General features: G+C 40.0%; 1 protein-coding gene, 1 non-coding gene and 1 pseudogene across 2 annotated transcripts in view; 2 read left to right on the top strand and 1 right to left on the bottom strand.

The window, feature by feature from the left end:
* Nucleotides 1-3,011: 3,011 nt before the first annotated feature.
* LOC139358872 (cyclin-dependent kinase 2-associated protein 2 pseudogene) lies at nucleotides 3,012-3,646 on the bottom strand (annotated as a pseudogene).
* A 3,559-nt stretch (nucleotides 3,647-7,205) lies between these two features.
* LOC139358611 (POTE ankyrin domain family member G-like) overlaps nucleotides 7,206-21,035 on the top strand; it is a 29,495-nt gene continuing 15,665 nt past the window's right edge. Inside the window, exons 1-6 of the mRNA XM_071079836.1 lie at nucleotides 7,206-8,198; nucleotides 12,602-12,716; nucleotides 12,876-13,049; nucleotides 15,888-15,994; nucleotides 17,324-17,461; nucleotides 19,891-19,961. Coding sequence (XP_070935937.1) covers nucleotides 7,288-8,198; nucleotides 12,602-12,716; nucleotides 12,876-13,049; nucleotides 15,888-15,994; nucleotides 17,324-17,461; nucleotides 19,891-19,961 — 1,516 coding nt within the window. The 5' untranslated portion in view covers nucleotides 7,206-7,287. The remainder of the gene's footprint in view (nucleotides 8,199-12,601; nucleotides 12,717-12,875; nucleotides 13,050-15,887; nucleotides 15,995-17,323; nucleotides 17,462-19,890; nucleotides 19,962-21,035) is intronic.
* On the top strand, nucleotides 18,687-18,793 carry LOC139358996 (U6 spliceosomal RNA). Its single transcript, XR_011614496.1, has one exon. It is a non-coding gene; the product is annotated as a U6 spliceosomal RNA (small nuclear RNA).

Here is a 21,035-nt window from a genome sequence, read left to right as displayed (position 1 = left end):
CTTCTTGAATCCAATGATATAATATGGCTTCCTCTACCTCTGAGAATACACTTAAAACTACAGAAGCAAATTAACATTCTCCCGATTCACAGGTAGTGCAATATTGAAGATTTCATCTCGTTGAACACATGTTGGATCAAATTTACAATACTAAAGCGCTCTTCTAAATACTGCAGTGTGTAGATGGAAGACAAGCTAGTCAGGTGGCAGAGTGAACATCATGCTGGTAGGCCTTTTCAAGCTGTCACTTGCAAGATGTTTGACTGCTGAGAATGTTAGCCATAATTAATCGCAGAGATAGGAGGCTGCAAATGGGCGAGGTAATATCCAATCCCTGGAATGAACACTAGTCATGGTAAAAGATAATAGATGTGGCCACATTGCTTTGAGAAAATTTAGAGAATATTTTGGGTCACACGGATACATTTCTGCCTTATTTGTGAAATGTCTTCAATGAAGTTACATCACACATGTAGACTTCCAGATCCTGTGTCTAACGTACTTTCCTTGGCTTTCTGGGAGAACACATATTCTAATGAAGCTCATTTTAAGGCAAATACTTTTTGAAAATCTGAAACTGATAGATATATGTATGCAGGATTCCTTCTTATATGTTTTTTATAAACAGTGAGGTTGTATTTCTCCTTCAGTGTTTAATGTGTTTCATCACATAATGTCCTAGAAGTTTTATCAAATTTTTCTCTCCAGCTTTTGAAGGTGTATGAGAGCAAAAAAAATGCAGTCTGCTGCTTCACTAATAAAACTAGGACAAAGGCCATTCTGACTGAAATATGTGAAACACTCACTTTTATTCATTTCAAGCATTTAAAACTCTAAATTTGGACTTGAATAAAGACATTTCATAGAAAAACAATTATTTTTTATTTATTTTTTTAATCTTTATAACTTTTAATAGTTTACAGCCACAGTGGCAGTTTTTATATGTGTACATGCATTTAAATACAGTTTCGTACCATAAATAGCCATGTGGAAAAATATCTGCCTCTAGGCAAAAAAAAAAAAAAAAAAAAAAATTCTTTGCCACTACATAAATACCTTTAAGTAATACTGAAAATAGACGTGAGGTAATTTTTTTTATCTAAAGTGACCGTAGCCTATATTAAGACATATTCACTGTAACAATTCAAGTTTTAAAATCCTTGTTTTATAACTTGAAAATGTGTCTTTTTTGAAAAACATCTTTACATTTATCACTATTGTACATTTATTTGGTAGGAAACAGGGGTGTTTAATGTCTTGCAACAGGGATGTTTGATGTCTTGCAATGATAAAATGATCATATTCAATAGAAAATTATCTCACATTCTGCATAACTTCTGAACATTGTATAAGACAATTACAGAAGTGAAAAACCAATTTGTAGATAACTGAATGAGTACGACCATTTAATATATGTGAATAAAGGCATTTCAGAACATTTTAATGTACACTACACTTTCTGATAGTAAGATTTTAGGTTGAAATAAGATTATACTTTAAAAAGTTGACCATTTTAAAAAAATCATATCACTGTTGGCAATGCCATTTTCATACTTGAGATGCTAGTCCAACATATTGCTTATCCATTTGCTTCTGTTTGATTTTATTGTTATTACATTCATGATAATGCTAAAATACACACACACACACAATTACTTGGGGGTTTTTTTGTTTTGTTTTGTTTTTAATAAAAAGCCCAAAGAAAAATGCTGACAACGTTCAGTTGAAATTTTGAAACTGGGTTTTATAATTCTGCCCACACAGCAAAAGCTGAAATGGTCTATGAAGATGTAGTTTTTGAACTAATGAAGCAAGTAGTAAAACTGACAAAACCAAGTGAAAATTATACAAGGAAACACAATAATAAGTTAACAAATGAATTATATATAATACAGTTTTTCTTCATGTTGACAAGACATCATTTAATCCTTTTTAATATTTTCCCTTCTCTTATAAATAAATAAGCTTATTTGTTAATACTTTGTCTAACTCTAACTTTTATTCTGTTACCAATGTCAGTAATACTTTATTTTTCATTATTTCTCTTATAAAGTGACTTCTGAACTTGCTAGTTTGTTTAAACTATCACAAGGTCAGAAAACCAAACACTGCATGTTCTCACTCACAGGTGGGAATTAAACAATGAGAACACTTGGACACAGGGCGGGGAACATCACACACAGGGGCCTGTCATGGGGTGGGGGGCGTGAGGAGGGATAGCATTAGGAGAAATACCTAATGTAAATGAGGAGTTAATGGGTGCAGCAAATTAACAGGGCACATGTATACATATGTAACAAACCTGCACGTTGTGCACATGTACCCTAGAACTTAAAGTATACTAAAAATAAATACGTAAATAAAATAAAAAATAAATACAAACATATTAATCATAAGTAAATGAAATATCTGATGATCTTATTATGTCTGGTAGTAATGTCATCTAAATATTTAAATATTCATCGATATATTCCTTTGCTAAATTTTCTTTTATTTCTCTTTTATATTAAACTTTTTTTAGAGAGCACAACTCCAAATCATCTTTTATTAATGTAGAAAGGTCATATTTAGCAAAAGACACAAGGCAGGGAACTGTCAGGCCTGAGGCCTGAGCCCGTGCTGAGGGAGAAGGAGGCTGGGGGCACGTGGGAGAAGTGCTGGGAAGGGCTGAGTGGTGGGGGCCACAGAAAGTTCCAGTGGGCAACACTGTGGGCAGGTCATGGGTGGGACTCACGGGGACCTCGCTGCTAACTCTTGTTGCTTTGGCGGAGTGGGGTGGGGGGAAGGGAGGATCGTTAGTGCTGCCACCTGGAGTGAGAGCCACCCCTTGGTTCCTGAGGGCACCATCAAGGGACACAGGACCAAGGAGGCCCAGGATGGTTAGTGCAACTAAGGATGAGGGCCAGGGAGAAGCAGGTGCTCTGGAGTGGCCGGGAAAAGTCCAGACACAGAGGCTTAGGAGCTTCCTGTTAAGTGTGTGGGTTCTGCTCTGTCTCCGCCAGGCATTCTGACTAGGGATGGATGATCCCTCTCTTCAGGCGCTCCGTGGTGCTCTTGCTGCCAGCGAAGGTGGTCCGGATCCCTTTGCCCATCTCCCCTGTGACCGACAGCAGTTCCGTGTGGGTGCTCTGGCAGCCCTGGGCGCCAGGTGGTTTCATGGCCTGCACGCAGCCCATGGAAGGCGGTCCAAAGTCGTTAAACAGCGGTCTGAAAGGGACAGCGGCTCCTGGCACTGAACCCGACGGCGACAGGACGCTTCCTGTAGGGACCGGGGTGCCCGGCCCAGGGGTGCTGGAGCCGGGGGTGCTGCTGGGGGCAGGCATGATGGATCTGTAGAACATCCTCAACTTCTGGGCACTGCGGAGCCAGCAGGCCGCTCCTCGGGGGTTGGCTGCCTGGCCGCTCAGTCAAGATCTGATTTGCAAGCTGGCTGCACACCCCGTACTAAATCTATGTTAAATTTTTTAACTGCCGTTTTTATTAATCTAAATACAGTTCAGATATTCTCGATGAAAATTTCACATTTGAGTTGAGACGTACTAAAATGTAAAATACACAATGGATTTCAAAGATTTCATAAGAAAAAAGAATGCAAACTATCTCTAGTAATTTTTACATTGATTACATGTTGCCACAGTATTTTGGATTTATTGAGTTAAAATATGCATTTTTTTTTTAAAAATCTATGCTACATTTTTGTTAAAAAGATTTAAATAACTATGAAATTACTTCTTGGGATAGAAAAGGGGACATTATTAAATATTTACCTAAATTTTTTTCAAAAATGCATCTTTAACAAAAACATTATCAAACAAAACAAAAGTATTTTAATTTTGAATAGGTAAAATAAACTTATTCCTGCTGAAATTCAATCCTGGTATGATTTCTTTTTTACGCATTTGAGGACTCTGTTTATAACCCAGATAAAACATAAAGCTTATGAAACTCCTCTGAGAATGTCGAACACAAATTACCTGTATAGATATCAGGGTGCAGATGATGCTGAGGCTGGGCTGGCTGAAGAAGAGCAGGATGAAGATGCTGTACTGGCACAGGGGCTGGCCCCAGGTCACCCGCCCTTCATGTACATGGCGATGGTCACCTGGCTCACCAGCAAAGTGAACAACAGGTCGTTGGTGGCCAGCCGCATACCAGTGTGTAGAAGGCGGTCTCCTTCTGCTCCTCGCGCGACTTGCACAGCAGCACGATGGCCACCAGGTTGCCCACCACCCCGAAAATGGACGGTCCAAGGCTGTCCAGCAGATTGGGCTCCAGGTGAGGGACACATTGACCTGGGAAGGGGTGGTTAACATGACGGTGGCTGGTGGTGTGCAGCCCTGGAGTGTGAAGCTGAGTCTGGGGTGATGGAAGAGAGACAAAGCCTCCATGAGTGAAATGACCACCTGCAGGATGTCAGAGCCACGCCCAGGAAATGGGATGCTAACATGACAAGAGAGGATCTCAGTCCCACTCTCTGGATTGCAACCACTTACCAACTGCAGCCACCCAAATCTCCAGGATCGCTCTGCTCCTGCCAGTGGCACACCATTGCTGATCTTAATATGTGTAAACTGAGCCTCACATTCCTCTTCCTCCCCCCCACCCCCCCCCCCACACCTATCTCACTACTCTGACAAGAGCCATCTTCAGGGAAAGGTAACTCCCTAGTATTATTCCTGACAGATTCTGAGTTAATAAAATGCTCATGGAAACCCTGGAAGACAATTTGGAGAGTGTTCTCTTTCCTCCCTGGCTCCGCTGGCAGTGCCCCATCTCCACGCCTTCTACCCAATGGCCCAAATCCCATGTCACGTGTAGCGGCCCCAGTGGTGGCCTCTGCACGACCCCCTATGGTCAGCCCTCAGCTGTCTTGGACCAGCCTCCAGTCTGCCTTCACCTCCTCCTGCTCAGCCTGGAAAGTGCCAGGGCTTTGGCTTCTGAGAGCCAGGTCTCAGTGGCTGCGATTTAGGGATCTGAGGTCAGAGTAGCCAGTTTTCAAAAACGTGGGAAACAAGAGGGCCAGCGGGATGGATCTGGAAAGAACAGTGCTGGGTTACTCGTTCGATTTTTTTCCTTCCTTCAAACATGAGTCCCAGCTTTGCTGTGCCCCCCGTGTAGGCTGTGGGAGGACAGCTTCCAGGTGTGCGCCGCACGCACGGGTGGCAGGAGGCCTGGGTTCCGGCTCTGGCCGCTGTCCGCCCCAGTCGCTAGCAGTGTCAGCAGCTACTGATGTTGGCGGCTACCGCTCACTGGCATTTATAAAGTACTCCACCCTTGGCTGGGTGCGGAGGCTCATGCCTGTAATCCCACCACTTTGGGAGGGCAAGGCGGGTGCATCACCTGAGGTCAGGAGTTGGAGACCAGCCTGGCCAATATGGCAAAACCCTGCCTCTACTAAAAATACTAGAATTAGCCGGGTGTGGTGGCGGGTGCTTGTAATCCCAGCTACTGGGGAGGTTTAGGCAGGAGAATCGCTTGAACCCGGGAGGGCAAGGTTACAGTGAGCCGAGATCAGGCCATTGCATTCCACCCTGGGCAAAATGAGCGACACTCTGCCTCAAAAAAACAAAACAAAACGAAACAACAAAAACCCCTGCTCCTCCACCCCCTAGCATCAGAATACAGCAGAACATTTAGGTACCCACAGAACATAAACCAAGATGGTCTGTGTCCTGCATTTTAACAAACATTAGAGTTTTAAAAGAACTGAAATCATGTAGAATGTATCCTCCAGCCAAAATGGCATCCAATTCAAAATAAAAAAGTAAGATAACAGCAAAATCTTAAATACTTGAAAGATAAACAGCACACATTTTAGTTTTGTTGGTTTTTTTCTTTTTTACATTTTTATTTATTTTATTTTAAGTTCTGGGGTACATGTGCAGGATGTGCAGGTTTGTTACACAGGTAAATTTGTGCCATGGTGGTTTGCTATACATATCAACCCATTGCCTTGGCATTAAACCCAGCATGCATTAACTATTTTTCCTGATGCTCTCCCTCTCCCGCCCCCATCCAGGGGCCCCATTGTGTGTTGTTTCCTTCCCTGTGTCCATGTGTTCTCATTGTTCAGGTCCTACTTATAAGTGAGAACTTTAGGTGTTTCGCTTTCTGTTTCTGCATTAGTTTCCTGAGGATAATGGCTTCCTGTTCCATCCATGTCCCTGCAAAGGACATGATCTCATTCTTTTTTTATGGCTGCATAGTATTCCATGTTGTATGTGTACCGCATTTTCTTCATCCAGTCTATCATTGATGGACATTTGGATTGATTCCATGTCTTTGCTATTGTGAATAGCGCTAAACAGCAAGCACACTCCTAAGGGAAACGTCTCAAGGGAAACTATTAAATATATTAAACTGAATAAAAATACGACATATCACACTTGATTCAACACAGGTAAAGCCAGTGCTGGCAGGAAAATGTGTTTCACTAAATGTGTATGACGGAAAAGTAGAAATTTCTCAAATAAAATTTCAGCTATCACATCAAGAAAGTAGAAAATAGTAGCAAAATAAAACCAAAACAAATATAAGAAAGAAGCCCGAGCTCTGAGCGGCAGCCGTGGCCACCGGCAACAGCACCGCCACGAGTCTCTTGCGGGCTTTCCTCAGAGGAGCCTGTCAGCATCCTCCAGTTCCAGGCACTCTAGCCCCTGTCCTTCAAGAGGCTTTTTCCAACCAGAGGCCTCTCCTCCATAGCCTGAAGGCTCGGCCAATTCCCACGAAGTTTGCCGGGAACGCAAGGCTGTCACTGATATTCGTGGCACCAAGACTTGTGCGCAGGTTGCACACATTGGCCACTGTCTGTGCCGCGTGCAATGACGCCGCCTGAGGCGCGCACACCGCCGGCGCGCCCGCGCGCCCGCGCAACGGCTTGGCTAGCCTGTAACGGCTAGGCCTGGCTCTGCGTTCCTGGCTTGGCTTGGCGTTCCTCGCTTGGCTCGGCGTTAATCGCTTTGCCCGGTGTTTCTCGCTTGGATTGACGTTTCCTCCATCGCGTTCCTTTGCTGGGCTTGACCTTTTCGTTGCTGGGCTTGGCATTCCCTTGGCTGGGTTGGGTGTTTCCTTTGGGCGGGGCGGGGGTTGGCCCTTCCTTGGGGGGGGGGCGTGGGATCACCCCGGGTGGGCGTGGGCTTTCCCCGGCTGGGTGTGGGTTTTCCCGGGTGGGGTGGGCTGGGCTCCCCTGCTGGGGTTGGCAGGTTTTGGCTGGGATTGACCTTTCTCTTCAAACAGATTGGAAACCCAGAATTTCCTGCTAGTTGGTGAAACTGGTTGGTAGACGCGATGTGCTCGCGACTACCGGCCTCCCCTGGCTGTTCAAAGCAGATGGTGGCTGAGGTTTCTTCAATACCCGCTGCCTCCGCTGTGAAGAAGCCATTTGGTCTCAGGAGCAAGATGGGCAAGTGGTGCCACCACTGCTTCCCCTGCTGCAGGGCGAGCGGCAAGAGCAACGTGGGTGCTTCTGGAGACCAGGACGACTCCGCTATGAAGACACTTAGAAGCAAGATGGCCAAGTGGTGCTGCCACTGCTTCCCCTGCTGCAGGAGGAGCGGCAAGAGCAACGTGGGCACTTCTGGGGACCACCATGCCTCTGCTATGAAGACACTTAGGAGCAAGATGGCCAAGTGGTGCTGCCACTGCTTCCCCCGCTGCAAGGGGCGCGGGGAGAGCAAGGTGGAAGCTTGGGAAGACTACGACGACAGCGCCTTCATGGAGCCCAGGTACCACGTCCCCCGCTGCAAGGGGCGCGGGGAGAGCAACGTGGAAGCTTGCGAAGACTACCACGGCAGTGCCTTCATGGAGCCCAGGTACCACGTCCCCAGCTGCAAGGGGTGCGGGGAGAGCAATGTGGAAGCTTGGGAAGAGTACGACGACAGCGCCTTCATGGAGCCCAGGTACCACGTCCCCCGCTGCAAGGGGCGCGGGGAGAGCAACGTGGAAGCTTGCGAAGACTACCACGACAGTGCCTTCATGGAGCCCAGGTACCACGTCCCCAGCTGCAAGGGGCGCGGGGAGAGCAACGTGGAAGCTTGGGAAGACTACGACGACAGCGCCTTCATGGAGCCCAGGTACCACGTCCGTGGAGAAGATCTGGACAAGCTCCACAGAGCTGCCTGGTGGGGTAAAGTCCCCAGAAAGGATCTCATCGTCATGCTCAGGGACACTGACGTGAACAAGACGGACAAACATAAGAGGTAACCGGGCCTGGGCTGGGAGGAGGCGGGACGTGGGGGGATGATGGGGGCATACCCTCCTGGAGGGATCCGGGTCGTGGCTTTCTGTTCCTCCACAAGCCCCACACCACCCTGGGTGTGGAAACCTCAGAGAGGTCAGGGCACAGGCCCTTTATGAACAACAACACAGAAACAAAACTTTAGCTGATTTCCTATCCGATTATAATTTCCCTTATAGAACACTAATAGACTGTATGAAAGTGACTTAACTCGCAAAATCAAGTCGATGCAGCAGATTATTTTTAATGTACACATTTTAAAACAATGTTCTATACATTATAGAAAGGTGTATATTGAGAACTAAGTCCCATAATATATCAACTTCTGGGCTAAATATTTTTCAAATAAAATCCAATATGGATTTGATATCAATGTACCCTATGTAAATATGTCCTTTACTGAGGAACCTTACAAGGAAACTGAAATGGGAAGATGGTTTGTGTCCTTGAATAGGAAGATTCGTTTTTCTTAAGATGTGAGCTTTTTCTGTGTTTATCACTTTTACGTAAGCCAAATAAAAATAGCAAAGTTTTAGCATTTTTACACTGCACATCCTGTATTTTATTGCTGTAATAAGTTAATTTTTTGTAACAGAATGGAAAAAGACTTGCTTTTCCAGATATCAAAATGTGAATGTGCTATTTCCACAAATTGTTTACTAACAACTGAAAAAATATCAATGAATAGAACAGAATAGGAAATCCAGAAATACCCAAATATATGTAAGAATTTAGCACTTGAAAATGGCGATGTTTCATATTGATAAAGCAAGATTAATCATTAATAAATGAAATGCATGCTGTTTGGAGAAAACTAGCTAGATTTTTATGTCACAAAAGTAAGTTCCTGGAGTATAGATTAAAATTTTTAAATATACAAAAGGAGAAAAATACCAGAAGAAAACACAAAAGCCTATTTATATATGCAACTATTTATTTATTTATTTATTTTTCTGGGACAGAATCTCACTCTGTTGCCCAGGCTGGAGTTCAGTGGTGCAATATCAGCTCACTACAACCTCTGCCTCCCGGGTTCGAGCAATTCTCTGCCTCAGCCTATTGAGTAGCTAGGATTACAGGTGCCCGCCACCACACCCGGCTAATTTTTTGTATTTTCAATAGAGGCAGAATTTCACCATCTTGGCCAGGTTGGTCTTGAACTCCTATCCTTGTGATCTACCCGCCTCAGCCTCCCAAAGTGCTGAGATTACAAGCCTGAGCCACTGAACCAAGCATATATATGCAGATATAATAAAATAAGCTCAATTTAAGATTGGGCAAGGTACTTTTTTGCATATCTACCAGTGACCTGTGCACATAGGAAAACGTAGTGTTCCTGGTAAGAGAAGGAATTTAAGTTAGAAGAGGAATGACATACTGTTTTCTATTGAAGTTAGAAGAGGAATGAAAGGCCGGCCGCGGTGGCTCACACCTGTATTCCCAGCACTTTGGGAGGCCAAGGCAGGTGGATTACGAGGTCAAGAATTTGAGACTAGCCTGGCCAGCATGGTGAAACCCCGTCTCTAATAAAAAATACAAAAAATTAGCCAGGCATGGTGGCATGCACCTGCAATCCCAGCTACTCAGGAGGCTGAGGCAGGAGAATTGCTTGAACCAGGGAGGTGGAGGTTGCAGTGAACTGAGATTGCACCACTACACTCCCGCCTGGATCATGGAATGAGACTTCATCTCAAAAATAAATAAATTAATTAATAATAAAAATAAATAAATAAAGGAATGAAATACTGTCTTCTATCCACAAAGTTTGTGAGGGTGAAGAACAGTGGTATTTATGTAGTTGCTGAAAGTTTAAGCTGCTGCAACTTTTCTAACACACTTCGATGATAAGAACCACATGTTAAAAATGTGTATGCCTTTTACCTATCAACTCTATTATACTGAAATATCTATATGAAATAGACACATATGTGTTTCTTAGTATTGCTTAAAATAGCAGTGTATTGAGAAGAGCTCACATAAAGATTTTATGAAAAACTTTCAGTGCATCCATAGGATGGAATAACATGTAACCATTGAAGGTGTCAGTAGATACAGAGATATGTTGACGTGCAAAGATGTGCTTTGCTATATCAAGTGAGGAAAAAATCAGTTTGGTATACACCTACACAAACAGAATCTGCTCTTGTGTTACCTGAAAACATGTAGAAAACATAATCAAACTGATTTCTGGGGATTTGTAAGTGAAGTTCTTCCCTTTCTCTTATCTGTGATTTCTGCAATGAATATCTGAAAAGTTTTAGTTAAATTTCACTAGTAATGAAATAATCCTTGGGAAGAGAAGGAATGTGCTACTTGCATAGATACAAATAATTTCTCACATTTTATTATTTATTTTTATTCCTGTGGATAGCTATCTTCTGTGAACTTTTACCCTCTTGAGAAGTAGAGGGTTTCTGTTTACCTGTTCCTGTAGATTTTATTGTATATACATTTTATTATAAAATTATCTTTTCATTATATATATAAAATGTGTAAAAGGTATGAATTAATTATTTTATTTTAGTTATATATTTATGGAAACTAAAATAGCAAATATAAATGGCCATTACTATTGTAAATGCATTGCTCTACTCAACAGGAGCATTCTTTAAAAATATTGAACTCCCAAGCTGTGTTTATGCATTCTTTCAATCCGTTTAGTCATCAAACATAAGCCAGACACCTATTATGTGGAAGGCATATTCTACCATCTCCCAGGATCCTTCCGTCTTTGAAAACTTCATATTTACCTGCTGGGCCTGAGCAAGTTGAGAGATTTAAAATTGGGGCATTAGGAGGTAATCTCAATTGAAACTTTTCTTCCCTCCTTTCAAACAAAAGCATTTCTGAAGGTAGACAATAGTAAAAGATAACCCTCAACTACCCTTCTGAAAATGTATAAGTCTTGGGTAAAGACTGTTTTAGTACTTTTAAGAACTAAAATGTGGTACACAAACAGCATGGAATACTATGCAGTCATAAAAGAAAGAACGAGAGCATGTCCTTTGCAGGGACATGGATGGTGTTGAAGGCCATTATCCTTAGCAATCTAATACAGGAACAGAAAACCAAATACCGCACGGTCTCACTTATAGGTGGGAGCTAAATGATGAGAATGCACAGACACCTAGAGGGAAGCGACACACACTGGGGCCTATCAGAGGGTAGAGGGTGGGAGGAGGGAAAGAAGCAGGAAATAGAACTAATGGGTACTGGGCTTAACACCTGGGTAATGAAATAATTTGTACAACCAACCCCCTTGACATGTTTTTACCTATGTAACAAACCTGCACATCCTGCACCTATACCCCTGAAAGTAAGCGTTGAAAAAAAGCTCCACAAATAGTTTCATAAATTCATTTTAAAAGGAGAAGAATTATAACAGTCTTAAATCCTAATATGAATGATTGGAAATATCTAATGTACATACATTGTATAAATCTAAGTATTGATAAAAATGAGCCCATGCTATTCATTTGAATTTCAAGCTTTCTTTGGCTTAAAGTTTTTGAAAACCAAAGTAAGAAATAGATTATTTTAGAAATTTGTTTGTGTTTTCACCTCAGCCTTCTTATTCCATACTTCTTTTAAGAACTAAAATTTATCTAAGTGCTAGTCATCTGACTGGAACCGCCCCAGACGTGTTATATTGTAACATATTTTACTTAATGTAAGGCACCAGGGATTGTATGATGCCCCATTATTGTATGTATCAATAAGAGAATTATTTAAATGCTGCCAATTATAGTTATAGTAAATCATGAATTATAAGTGGTATTTCAGTGTGAGAAATGGTGAAACATAGAGACAATGATCATCTTAGAATCACTAAAATACATCGTTACCTGTAATCTTTAAAACATACCTGAAAGTGTAGGTATAATTGTATCATCTCACTGAATTCAAATGTTGTCTTTAGTGGTATTAGTAAAAATTATAATATCTTACAATTACTGAGCTGTTATTTGTGTTAGGAACTATTCTATATCTTTCGTGTAGAGTCTTATTTAAGCAATACTGTGGTTTCCTCTGAGAAATCGACTCTTTTCATTCCCATTTTATTGATGAGGAAATTGAGAGCCAAAAAAGGTAAGCAACAGCTGGGAAGCATCAGAGCTTCAAGTAGGATTCCAGCCCAGGTTGAATGCCATTCAAGGGCTCTGCTCTTCCTATTCAAATAGGCTGCTCTTTCATTCATACAGTGAGTCATGAGGTAATAAGTAGTGTGCTTTCTTCAAAGGGAAATTAAGTTTGTTTTGAAGGCAGAGTAATAGCAGGCTATTCTGTGTTTGCTATTGCATGAATCATTGATGTAGCTGTAGATAGTGCACTACAATTTCCTAAAAAGTCTTCTCACTCTCATAGGACTGCTCTACATCTGGCCTCTGCCAATGGGAATTCAGAAATAGTAAAACTCCTGCTGGACAGACGATGTGAACTTGATGTCCTTGACAACAAAAAGAGGACAGCTCTGATCAAGGTATGCAGTAGTCAACTATATCAGCATGAGATGGCTTTGATTTCAATACATAGCATAAAAATGAGTTTTCTCATTTAAATGGAACTAGTTGGTGAAAGCTGTGGAATGTTAGTTTTAATTCTCAGGACTTATAATTTATTTTTGGTCTAATACTGACAGGCTGTACAATGCCAAGAAGATGAATGTGCATTAATGTTGCTGGAACATGGCACTGATCCAAATATTCCAGATGAGTATGGAAATACTGCTCTACACTATGCTATCTACAATGAAGATAAATTAATGGCGAAAGCACTGCTCTTATACGGTGCTGATATTGAATCAAAAAACAAGGTATAGGTCTACCAATTTCATCTTCAAAATACTGAAATGCATTCATTTTAATGTTGACCTGGGTAAGGGCCAGTTTTCCATATTTGGAAGCTCAAGCATAACCTGAATGAAAATATTTTGAAATGAGTTAATTATCTAAGACTTTATTTTAAATATTGTTACTTTTAAAGAAGCATTCGAGGGTACAGTGTTTGTTTTTTTTTAATGCTCTTGTGGTTTATGTTTTTTTAAAAAACACTGAATTTGTAAAAGGTAATACTTTGTTTTTTTTCATGCCAGGTTTTTTTTTCCCCTAATAAATGTAAAATGACAAAATTTGCCCTGGAAATAGGTTTTACATTAAAACTCCAAGAAAACTCAAACACAGTTCAGTGAATAGTAATCCTGCCCCTTTGGCAAGTTCCCAAAAAAACAAAACAAAACAAAAAACAGTAATAGATATGAGGTGATGGATTTCTCAGTGACAAGTCTTTTTCTCAGTGACAAGTCTTAAGATATTTCTGATTGCACATGAGGCAGAAGCGGAAAGGGAAAAAGACAGCAATCAGAAATATCAAGGCCAATTTGGAAATTGGGTAACGGAGGGAAAGACCATGAAGACGTTTTCTGTGTGTGTGTGTTGCTGTTGATCATTCATTTGTTTCCTTTGTATGGTGAGACAAGGTTCTTTTCAATTTTAGAGAATGACAGTTTTCAGTTTGGGAGAGGGAGTTAGTGGGTTGTAAACTGCTTAGAGATCAATTTCAGGAAGCCTCTGAGGATCCAGATAGGCAGTGAATAGGTGGTAATGTAGTGGGAAACACTTGAGCAGAGGGAACGACAAGTAATTAACTGACTTAGTGTCCTATTCTGGTAAAAATGGCCAATTGTAGTCTCAACTCTGCTTTCAACTCTAGAATATCTTGATGGGAAGGTGGGTGATAAGGGGCTTATAAGGAACAAGATCAGGTTGGATTTTGAGTTTACTAGACCTTGTTCTACTCTTACCGGGGAAAATTATGTGATGTTTTCAGCAAATGAGTCTCTCTCCTACTCTTTCCTCTTTTTGGCCAAATCCTCAAATGATAAAGGGAATTGGTTATGTGGATGAGCGCTGAGACTGAAGTAATCATCTATTGCACTACCTTCCAGCTAGAGTTGTGCATTCCAGTTACCTCAGGAAAATTTTTAAATAATCCACAAGTCTAGGCTTTCCCCCTGAAGATTTTCATAGACTAAATCTAATATGTACATTTAAAAATGTTTCCTTGAAGCCAGGCATGGTGTTGCATGGCTGTAGTCCCAGCTGCTGGGGAGTCTGAGGTGGGAGGATTGCTTGAGCTCAGGAGTTCGAGTCTAGCCTGGTCAACATAATGAGACCCTGTCTCTAGCAACAACAACAACAACAACAACAACAAATTTCTCAAAATCTGGATACACTTCTGCTCAAGAACCATGAATACATAAGTGTAATATGTAAATTCTTATGTCTCAGAATCTTAAGATATTTCTAGAAGAGTTGGAGTTGGATATGTGCTAATTCCTTTAAATCTTTCCTTTCCAATAACATTAATCTAACTTTTTTTTGGTTTGTTTTTGAGATGGGGGTCTCAATCTGTTCCCCAGGCTGTAGTGCAGTGGTGTGATCACAGCTTACCACAGCCTTGACCTCCCCAAGCTCAGGTGGTTCTCCAATCTCAGTTTTTTGTTTTTGTTTTTGTTTTGTTTTGTTTTGTTTTTAGTAGAGATGAGGTTAATGCCATGTTTTTCAGGCTGACCTTGAACTCCTGGGCTCAAGTGAATCACCCACCTCAGCCTCCAAAAATGCTAGGATTACAGGTGTGAGCCACCATTCCTGGCCAAGTCTGACTTTTATATGTGGATGAGACATTAAAATGAATATTATTGGCACTATCAGCTTACGGAATAATACCTTTTCCTTTATACCTTCAGTTATTCCCTGCCATTCAGAAGGTCTTTAGAAATTTGCAGTGAGTAGTCTTTCATTAAGTAGAGAATAGCCCTCTCAGGATTTTGTGTTTCTTTGTTCACTTATTCAAGTGCTTAGGTCAGTAAGTCATTGTTAAGAGCAGAGTTTTCTCAATTAGAATTGTAGCAAATTCTAAACCTTTTTTTTAATCAATTGAAGCTGTATTGTGGACTATCCATTATGTCTCTTATGTTTGCAGAGCTTTGACATAATCAAGATGACAGGTTTAAACACTAAAAACCATGGAGTTATTAAGAATACAGACGGGAATTCTGTTAGTTTCAGTAATCCTATGAACTGATGATTTAGTTAACAATCTGGAAAAAGTAAATACAAATAGATTTTAAATGAATGAATGGAAAAATTCTTCAAATGGGCAGTAGGAGTATTAATAGCAATTTTTATTGCACATTGGAGCTTGAACTTTTGGTAAAACATGTGAAACTAAAGAAATATTTTACATTTAAATTCTTGCTTTATACACAAGAATTTTGTCTTAGGGTTGGATAATATAGAGATAAAAGATACATCCCCTGCCCTCAAGAAGCTCTTTGTTTAAATGGAAAAAAAATCATCATCCAAAAGTGCCATGCCAAATGCTGGGTTAGAAGCAAAGAGTCTTAGAAGCAGTAAACGTTGAAAGTGAGTTTTTGAGATGATCAGAGTTGATGTGGTCAGGCAGCGAAGGGGTGTTTCCAAGGGAAGCAGCAGCATGTGGGAAAGCACAGAAGAGTGAGATGGAAGCAGCTACATTTGATTTACTTTCTATGAGTGTAAGTCCATGGGATCTTATATAAAGTTTCCAGTTCAGCTGAGAAATACATAATTTTTTGAATTACATATTGTTTTTGTTTTATATTGTTTTACAGCATGGCCTCACACCACTTTTGCTTGGTGTACATGGACAAAAACAGCAAGTGGTGAAATTTTTAATCAAGAAAAAAGCTAATTTAAGTGCACGTGACAGATGTGGAAGGTATAGTTATTTCTTTTAATCTGTGTGTTGTTCGAGATTGATAGCAGTCACTCAAGTCATAAATAATAAATTAGTAAGATTAAATTATACTTACTGGGACATAGTGATGAGTATCAACACAAATCAGTTAAGTAGAAAAACAATTATTTGGACTGGGCAACATGAAGAACAGTTTTAGTAGGATTCATCTTCTCTTATTGTATTGACTGATGTTATTTGTTGTATGGTGTTTTTGGTTAGATGATATTATGTTAGCTAAAGGGATTTCATGTTAATTTTATGAAATGTGAACTTTAGGTTTAGTTTACTTTATGACCCAGTATTGAACTTCTTAACCTTTTCTAGTAGTTTTTAACCTCTGTGTCTTATATGCTTTTCTGCTAAATATGCTGCATGAAACCAAAATAGGAGTTGAAAATCCTTTTTTCTATTCAATGACTCTGCTTTAAGTTGCCTTGTTTGAAGAATATTAATGTTAGCTTATCCCTACTTGACAATTAATTGCTATTCCCACATACTGTGGGTCCAACAGCTTTTCCTTTTCTATTTCCAGTGTATTTTGATGGTTTTATTTTTAATTGGTATGGAGAGAGGGAGTGAAGATAGTTTTAAGTGGATACACTTTTCCTTTAATGAAGGCAAGCCGTAGGTGGGTGATAAAGAGAAAAGAGCTAGGCTTTGGATTCACACAAGACTGGGTTTAATCCCTAGCTTTCTTACTTGGTAAGTGTGTGACCTTGGGAATCTTATTTACCACCAAATGTGTTGTCATATATGAAAAGTAGGAGAATATATCCTTCAAATTGATTGTGCATAAGTAAGGAAGATATATATGGCATTTAATTCAGTGCCTAGCACATGCTTATTGGCATCATTAACTGAAACTCCTATGACTATTCTTACCATTATTATTAATATTACTGCTTTCAGCAAGCAGAGAGCTCTTACTTATCTTACCCTCTAGCTGATTTTCTATTACAGCATATCAGTCTAGGGAAGCTGTAAGGAAATCTTCACTTATAACTTTGTCCACTTCAGATAAGTGGCCCTAGCATTGTTTCTTGCCCATTGAAAGACTTTAAATTAATGTCTTCTACTTTCCAATACCTCACCGAGATAAGAGGTTTCCTTGTTGTCCCTTCCTTTAAACCTTGTTGGTATTTTACAAAGATGAACACTTAAGCACCCAAGTGCTTGTGTGTTTTAGTGCATGTAAATCTTTAATTCTGCATGGACAGGCAAGATGTTAAGTTGATAAAGTATATCAAATTAGCTTTTAAAATAAGTTTATTGCAGTTCCTAAGGGAGAAATTATCTCTGTCATTTTAGAAATGCTCTGATACTTGCTGTACGTTGTGGATCAGCAAGTATAGTCAGCCTTCTACTCGAGCAAAATATTGATGTCTCTTCTAAAGATCTATCTGGACAGACGGCCAGAGACTATGCTGTTTCTAGTCATCATAATGTGTAAGTGTTTACATTAAAAGGCGACTTAATGCTAAATTGAGTTTTAAAATAATTATAACAATAACATCTTACATATCAGGTGAGATGTCATAGTGCCGTTCAGCTAGTTTTAGAGTGGCAGTCAGTTAGTCCCCTGCATCAGCCAGAAATCAGAAAAAAAGCAAGACAATTTAGAAGTACCAATGGATACAGGATTCTTTATCTCAGGACTTTTAAGACCTTGATACTTAGAGATCCCAACATTGTTCATTTCATCCAAGTATAACACCTATGGATGGGATTAAAAAACAGTGTCATATCTTTCATTTTTCTGATTAGTTATTTGGGTCTTGAAATGTCCAGCTTAACACAAAACCTTGTACTGTCTTCTGGAGACTATTTCCTACATACTCCTTGAATTTTTCAATAACTGAAGGGATTCACTAAATCCAAGGAAGACAGTCCCTTTTTTCAAGTCAAAAGGAGCAGAATAAAAAGGACATTCCAGTCATTGTGATGTTTCCCTTGTTTCTGTTGCTGCGTTGTTGCCACTCAAACTGGTCCTGTTGCCTGGTAATGGCTGACCTTTGACACCAAGATGCCCTTACTGATTCAGATCCCTCAAGTCTTTAAGTTCCCATATCTATGCTTCTATGCTCAGCCATTGTTCCCAAAGCACCAGCACCCTGCTCTGGCAGCTGGGTATCCTGACTTGATCTGCAGACAAAGTGAGCAAATTGACACTTGCCCCCATATTCAGAACCTAATGTGGAAACCACATCTTAGCCAAGAATTAGCTGAGACCTTCATGGTACAAAATCCTTTGAGGCAGTTGTTGGTCTTTTCTCTGGCAGATATTAATTAGGCTTGTTCTAAAGGGTCAGAGGGGTTCAAATAATGTGACAGAAAGAGATCAGTGTTTGTTTCTTCTTCTTTGCTATCAGATCTGTACTGTGAGGCACCTTTATATTCTCTATAGAACCTTAGGCAGTAGAAAGTCCCATATGAAGCTTCTCCAAGCAGTGACTCCCAGTTGTGGTCGGCCCTTGAGTGATCTGTTTTACATGATAATGAAAATCGTCCAAGCTACTTTCATCTGTAACTCAAGATTTTAAAATATTTTCAAATTCTACCTCACAGGGAGCCATTGAAGAGAATTCTCAGAATCTCAAGTAGGTTATTTGGACTTAACAGAACCAAGCCCTGTGCATGACTCATCACTAATCATGTGTAAAAGTAGGGCTTTGTGCTTGCTTCAGCAGCACATATCCTAAAATGGGAACAATACAGAGAAAATTAGCATGGCTTCTGCATAAGGAAGCAGCACAAATTTTTGAAGCATTCCATAGTTTGGTCAGTCACTGGAAGGTCATTTGACTATTTGCTGACTAGCTCTAAGGAAACAGTGTGAATCAAAGCAAAATGGGTGCCACCAAAATATTGAAATTGTGATTTGTACTAAAAAAATAGTCATGTAAGATGGTCTATGAGGTGATTCAGAGCTGAATAATGTGTTTGGTGCAAAATATGTTGTTAGTGTGTATGTCAAAAATTAGAGAATGTCAACTTACAACTTCTTCATGGAAACTAAAAAACATATAGGTAGAGTTTTGGTCTCCATGTCAGCTGGAATTGAACATCAATATCAACTATTATCCTAAGAAACATCTGCTGGCTCAGAGTTGGAGTCGGTAGAGAAGGATCACTGGTCCAAGCCAGGTCTTAACATCCATTGGTTTTTCTGCCCTTGGTGTGATTGGTCAACTCCGTAATAGTGGACACTCACATTATCTACTTTAATGAGATATTTATGAGTAAATTTAGTTACAAACTAAGACGTAGTTGAGATGCCCAGAATTTTAAGCCCTAAGGAGCAGGAAAACTAAGAAGCAAAATTAAGACTTAATAACATTTGCTGAAAACTATAACATTTGCATATTAGAACCTATGAACAAAATATGCATTGGGTTTTATTTGGGATTCCAAGATAATTTTAGTTATAATGTTTAGGAACAGATTATTCCTTTGCTTTACTATTTCTCTGAGCATTTAAAAAATGTTATCTTGTTAAATCTTTGTAACAACCTAGTGAAAGAAGGCAGCAAAGTCCTCACTTTGTTGAAGAAGATAAGCAAGTCATCCAAGAACAAATAGCAGCTGTTCATTATGGAGCTAGGACTTAAGCAGAGTTGGAACACTTTCTATTATGTCATGCTAATGCAAGCTAATTTACTGGGTCACACTGCTCTCAATTTATGAGCACTTCACCCTACATTTTTGTCTTCTTAGAAGCTTCAAGAGAAGTTTGTAGAATGTACTCATAAGTGGATGGGATAATACTGTTAAGTTCTGATATTATGATATTGTTTGAAATACTCTAAGAATTTTATATTTGGTGTTTTACATCAGTATTAAAATAGTAATTTGGTTTATTACATTTTTGTACATAGAATTTGCCAATTACTTTCTGACTACAAAGAAAAACAGATGCTAAAAATCTCTTCTGAAAACAGCAATCCAGGTAACACTTGTGATAGTGAATTACTTTAGGTCAGTTGTCCCCCATCTTTTTGGTACCAGGGACCGGTTTTGTGGAAGACAGTCTTTCTATGGGCTGGGGGAAGGTGGGGATAGTTTCAGGATTATTCATTCATGTTACATTTATTGTGCTACTTTATTTATATTATTATTACATTGTAATATATAATGAAATAATTATACAACTTACCATCATGTAGAATCTGTGGAAGCTCTGAGCTTGTTTTTCTGCAACTAGATGGTCTCATCTGGGGGCAACATGAGACAGTGACAGATCATCAGGCATTAGATTCTCATAGGAAGCACACGACCTAGATCCCTCGGGTGGGCAGTTCACAACAGGGTTCATGCTCCAATGAGTACCTAGTGCTATCACTGATCTAGGAAGCGGCAGAGTTCAGGCAATAATATGAGCCATTATTATTGGTTGGCTGTAAGTACAGGTGAAGCTTCCCTGGTTTGCTTACTGCTCACCTCTTCCTGTGTGGTGTGGTTCATAATAATCCATGGACTGCTACTGGTCTGTAGCATGGGAGTTGAGGACCCCTGCTCTGGGTGGTCCTACCATAGATAAAAAAGTAAAAGTAAGGAACTTTTGATCTCAAAGGAATGCTGAAGCAAAGTTATGTTACATATGCTTGTCCCAACAAGGTCTCACTTACTGACTTCATTCCTCCTCATTTGAAGTTGGAAAGAGACACATTTACTTTGTTGTAACAAGATGTGCTCTTCTACCTGCTGGTTAGTTGTCATGATAACAGCAATTTTGTTAGAACAAATGCTCTGCTACCATTTGCCAAAAGATTTTCATAATAAATATACAAATTTCTCAACTCTAGGCTCAGGAGATTATAATAAAATTAGAAAAATGTTTCACAATAACAAAAATGCTAGTATGCTACCTGGTTGTGGACACCTAATACATTGTATAACCCAAACGGTATGAGGACACCTTTAATTTAGCCATCAATTTATCAAAGAACTTTTATAAGTTTGGTTTTATAAGTTGCAGGAGATAAAGACGGAGCAGATGTAGTTTTGATCCTTAAGGTGCTCA

The sequence above is a fragment of the Macaca nemestrina genome, chromosome 15 (genome assembly GCF_043159975.1).
Source record: "Macaca nemestrina isolate mMacNem1 chromosome 15, mMacNem.hap1, whole genome shotgun sequence".
In the NCBI taxonomy this organism is placed as follows: domain Eukaryota; kingdom Metazoa; phylum Chordata; class Mammalia; order Primates; family Cercopithecidae; genus Macaca; species Macaca nemestrina.
The sequence above is the reverse complement of the archived record's forward strand: the minus strand, read 5'-3'. Positions and strand labels throughout refer to the sequence as shown.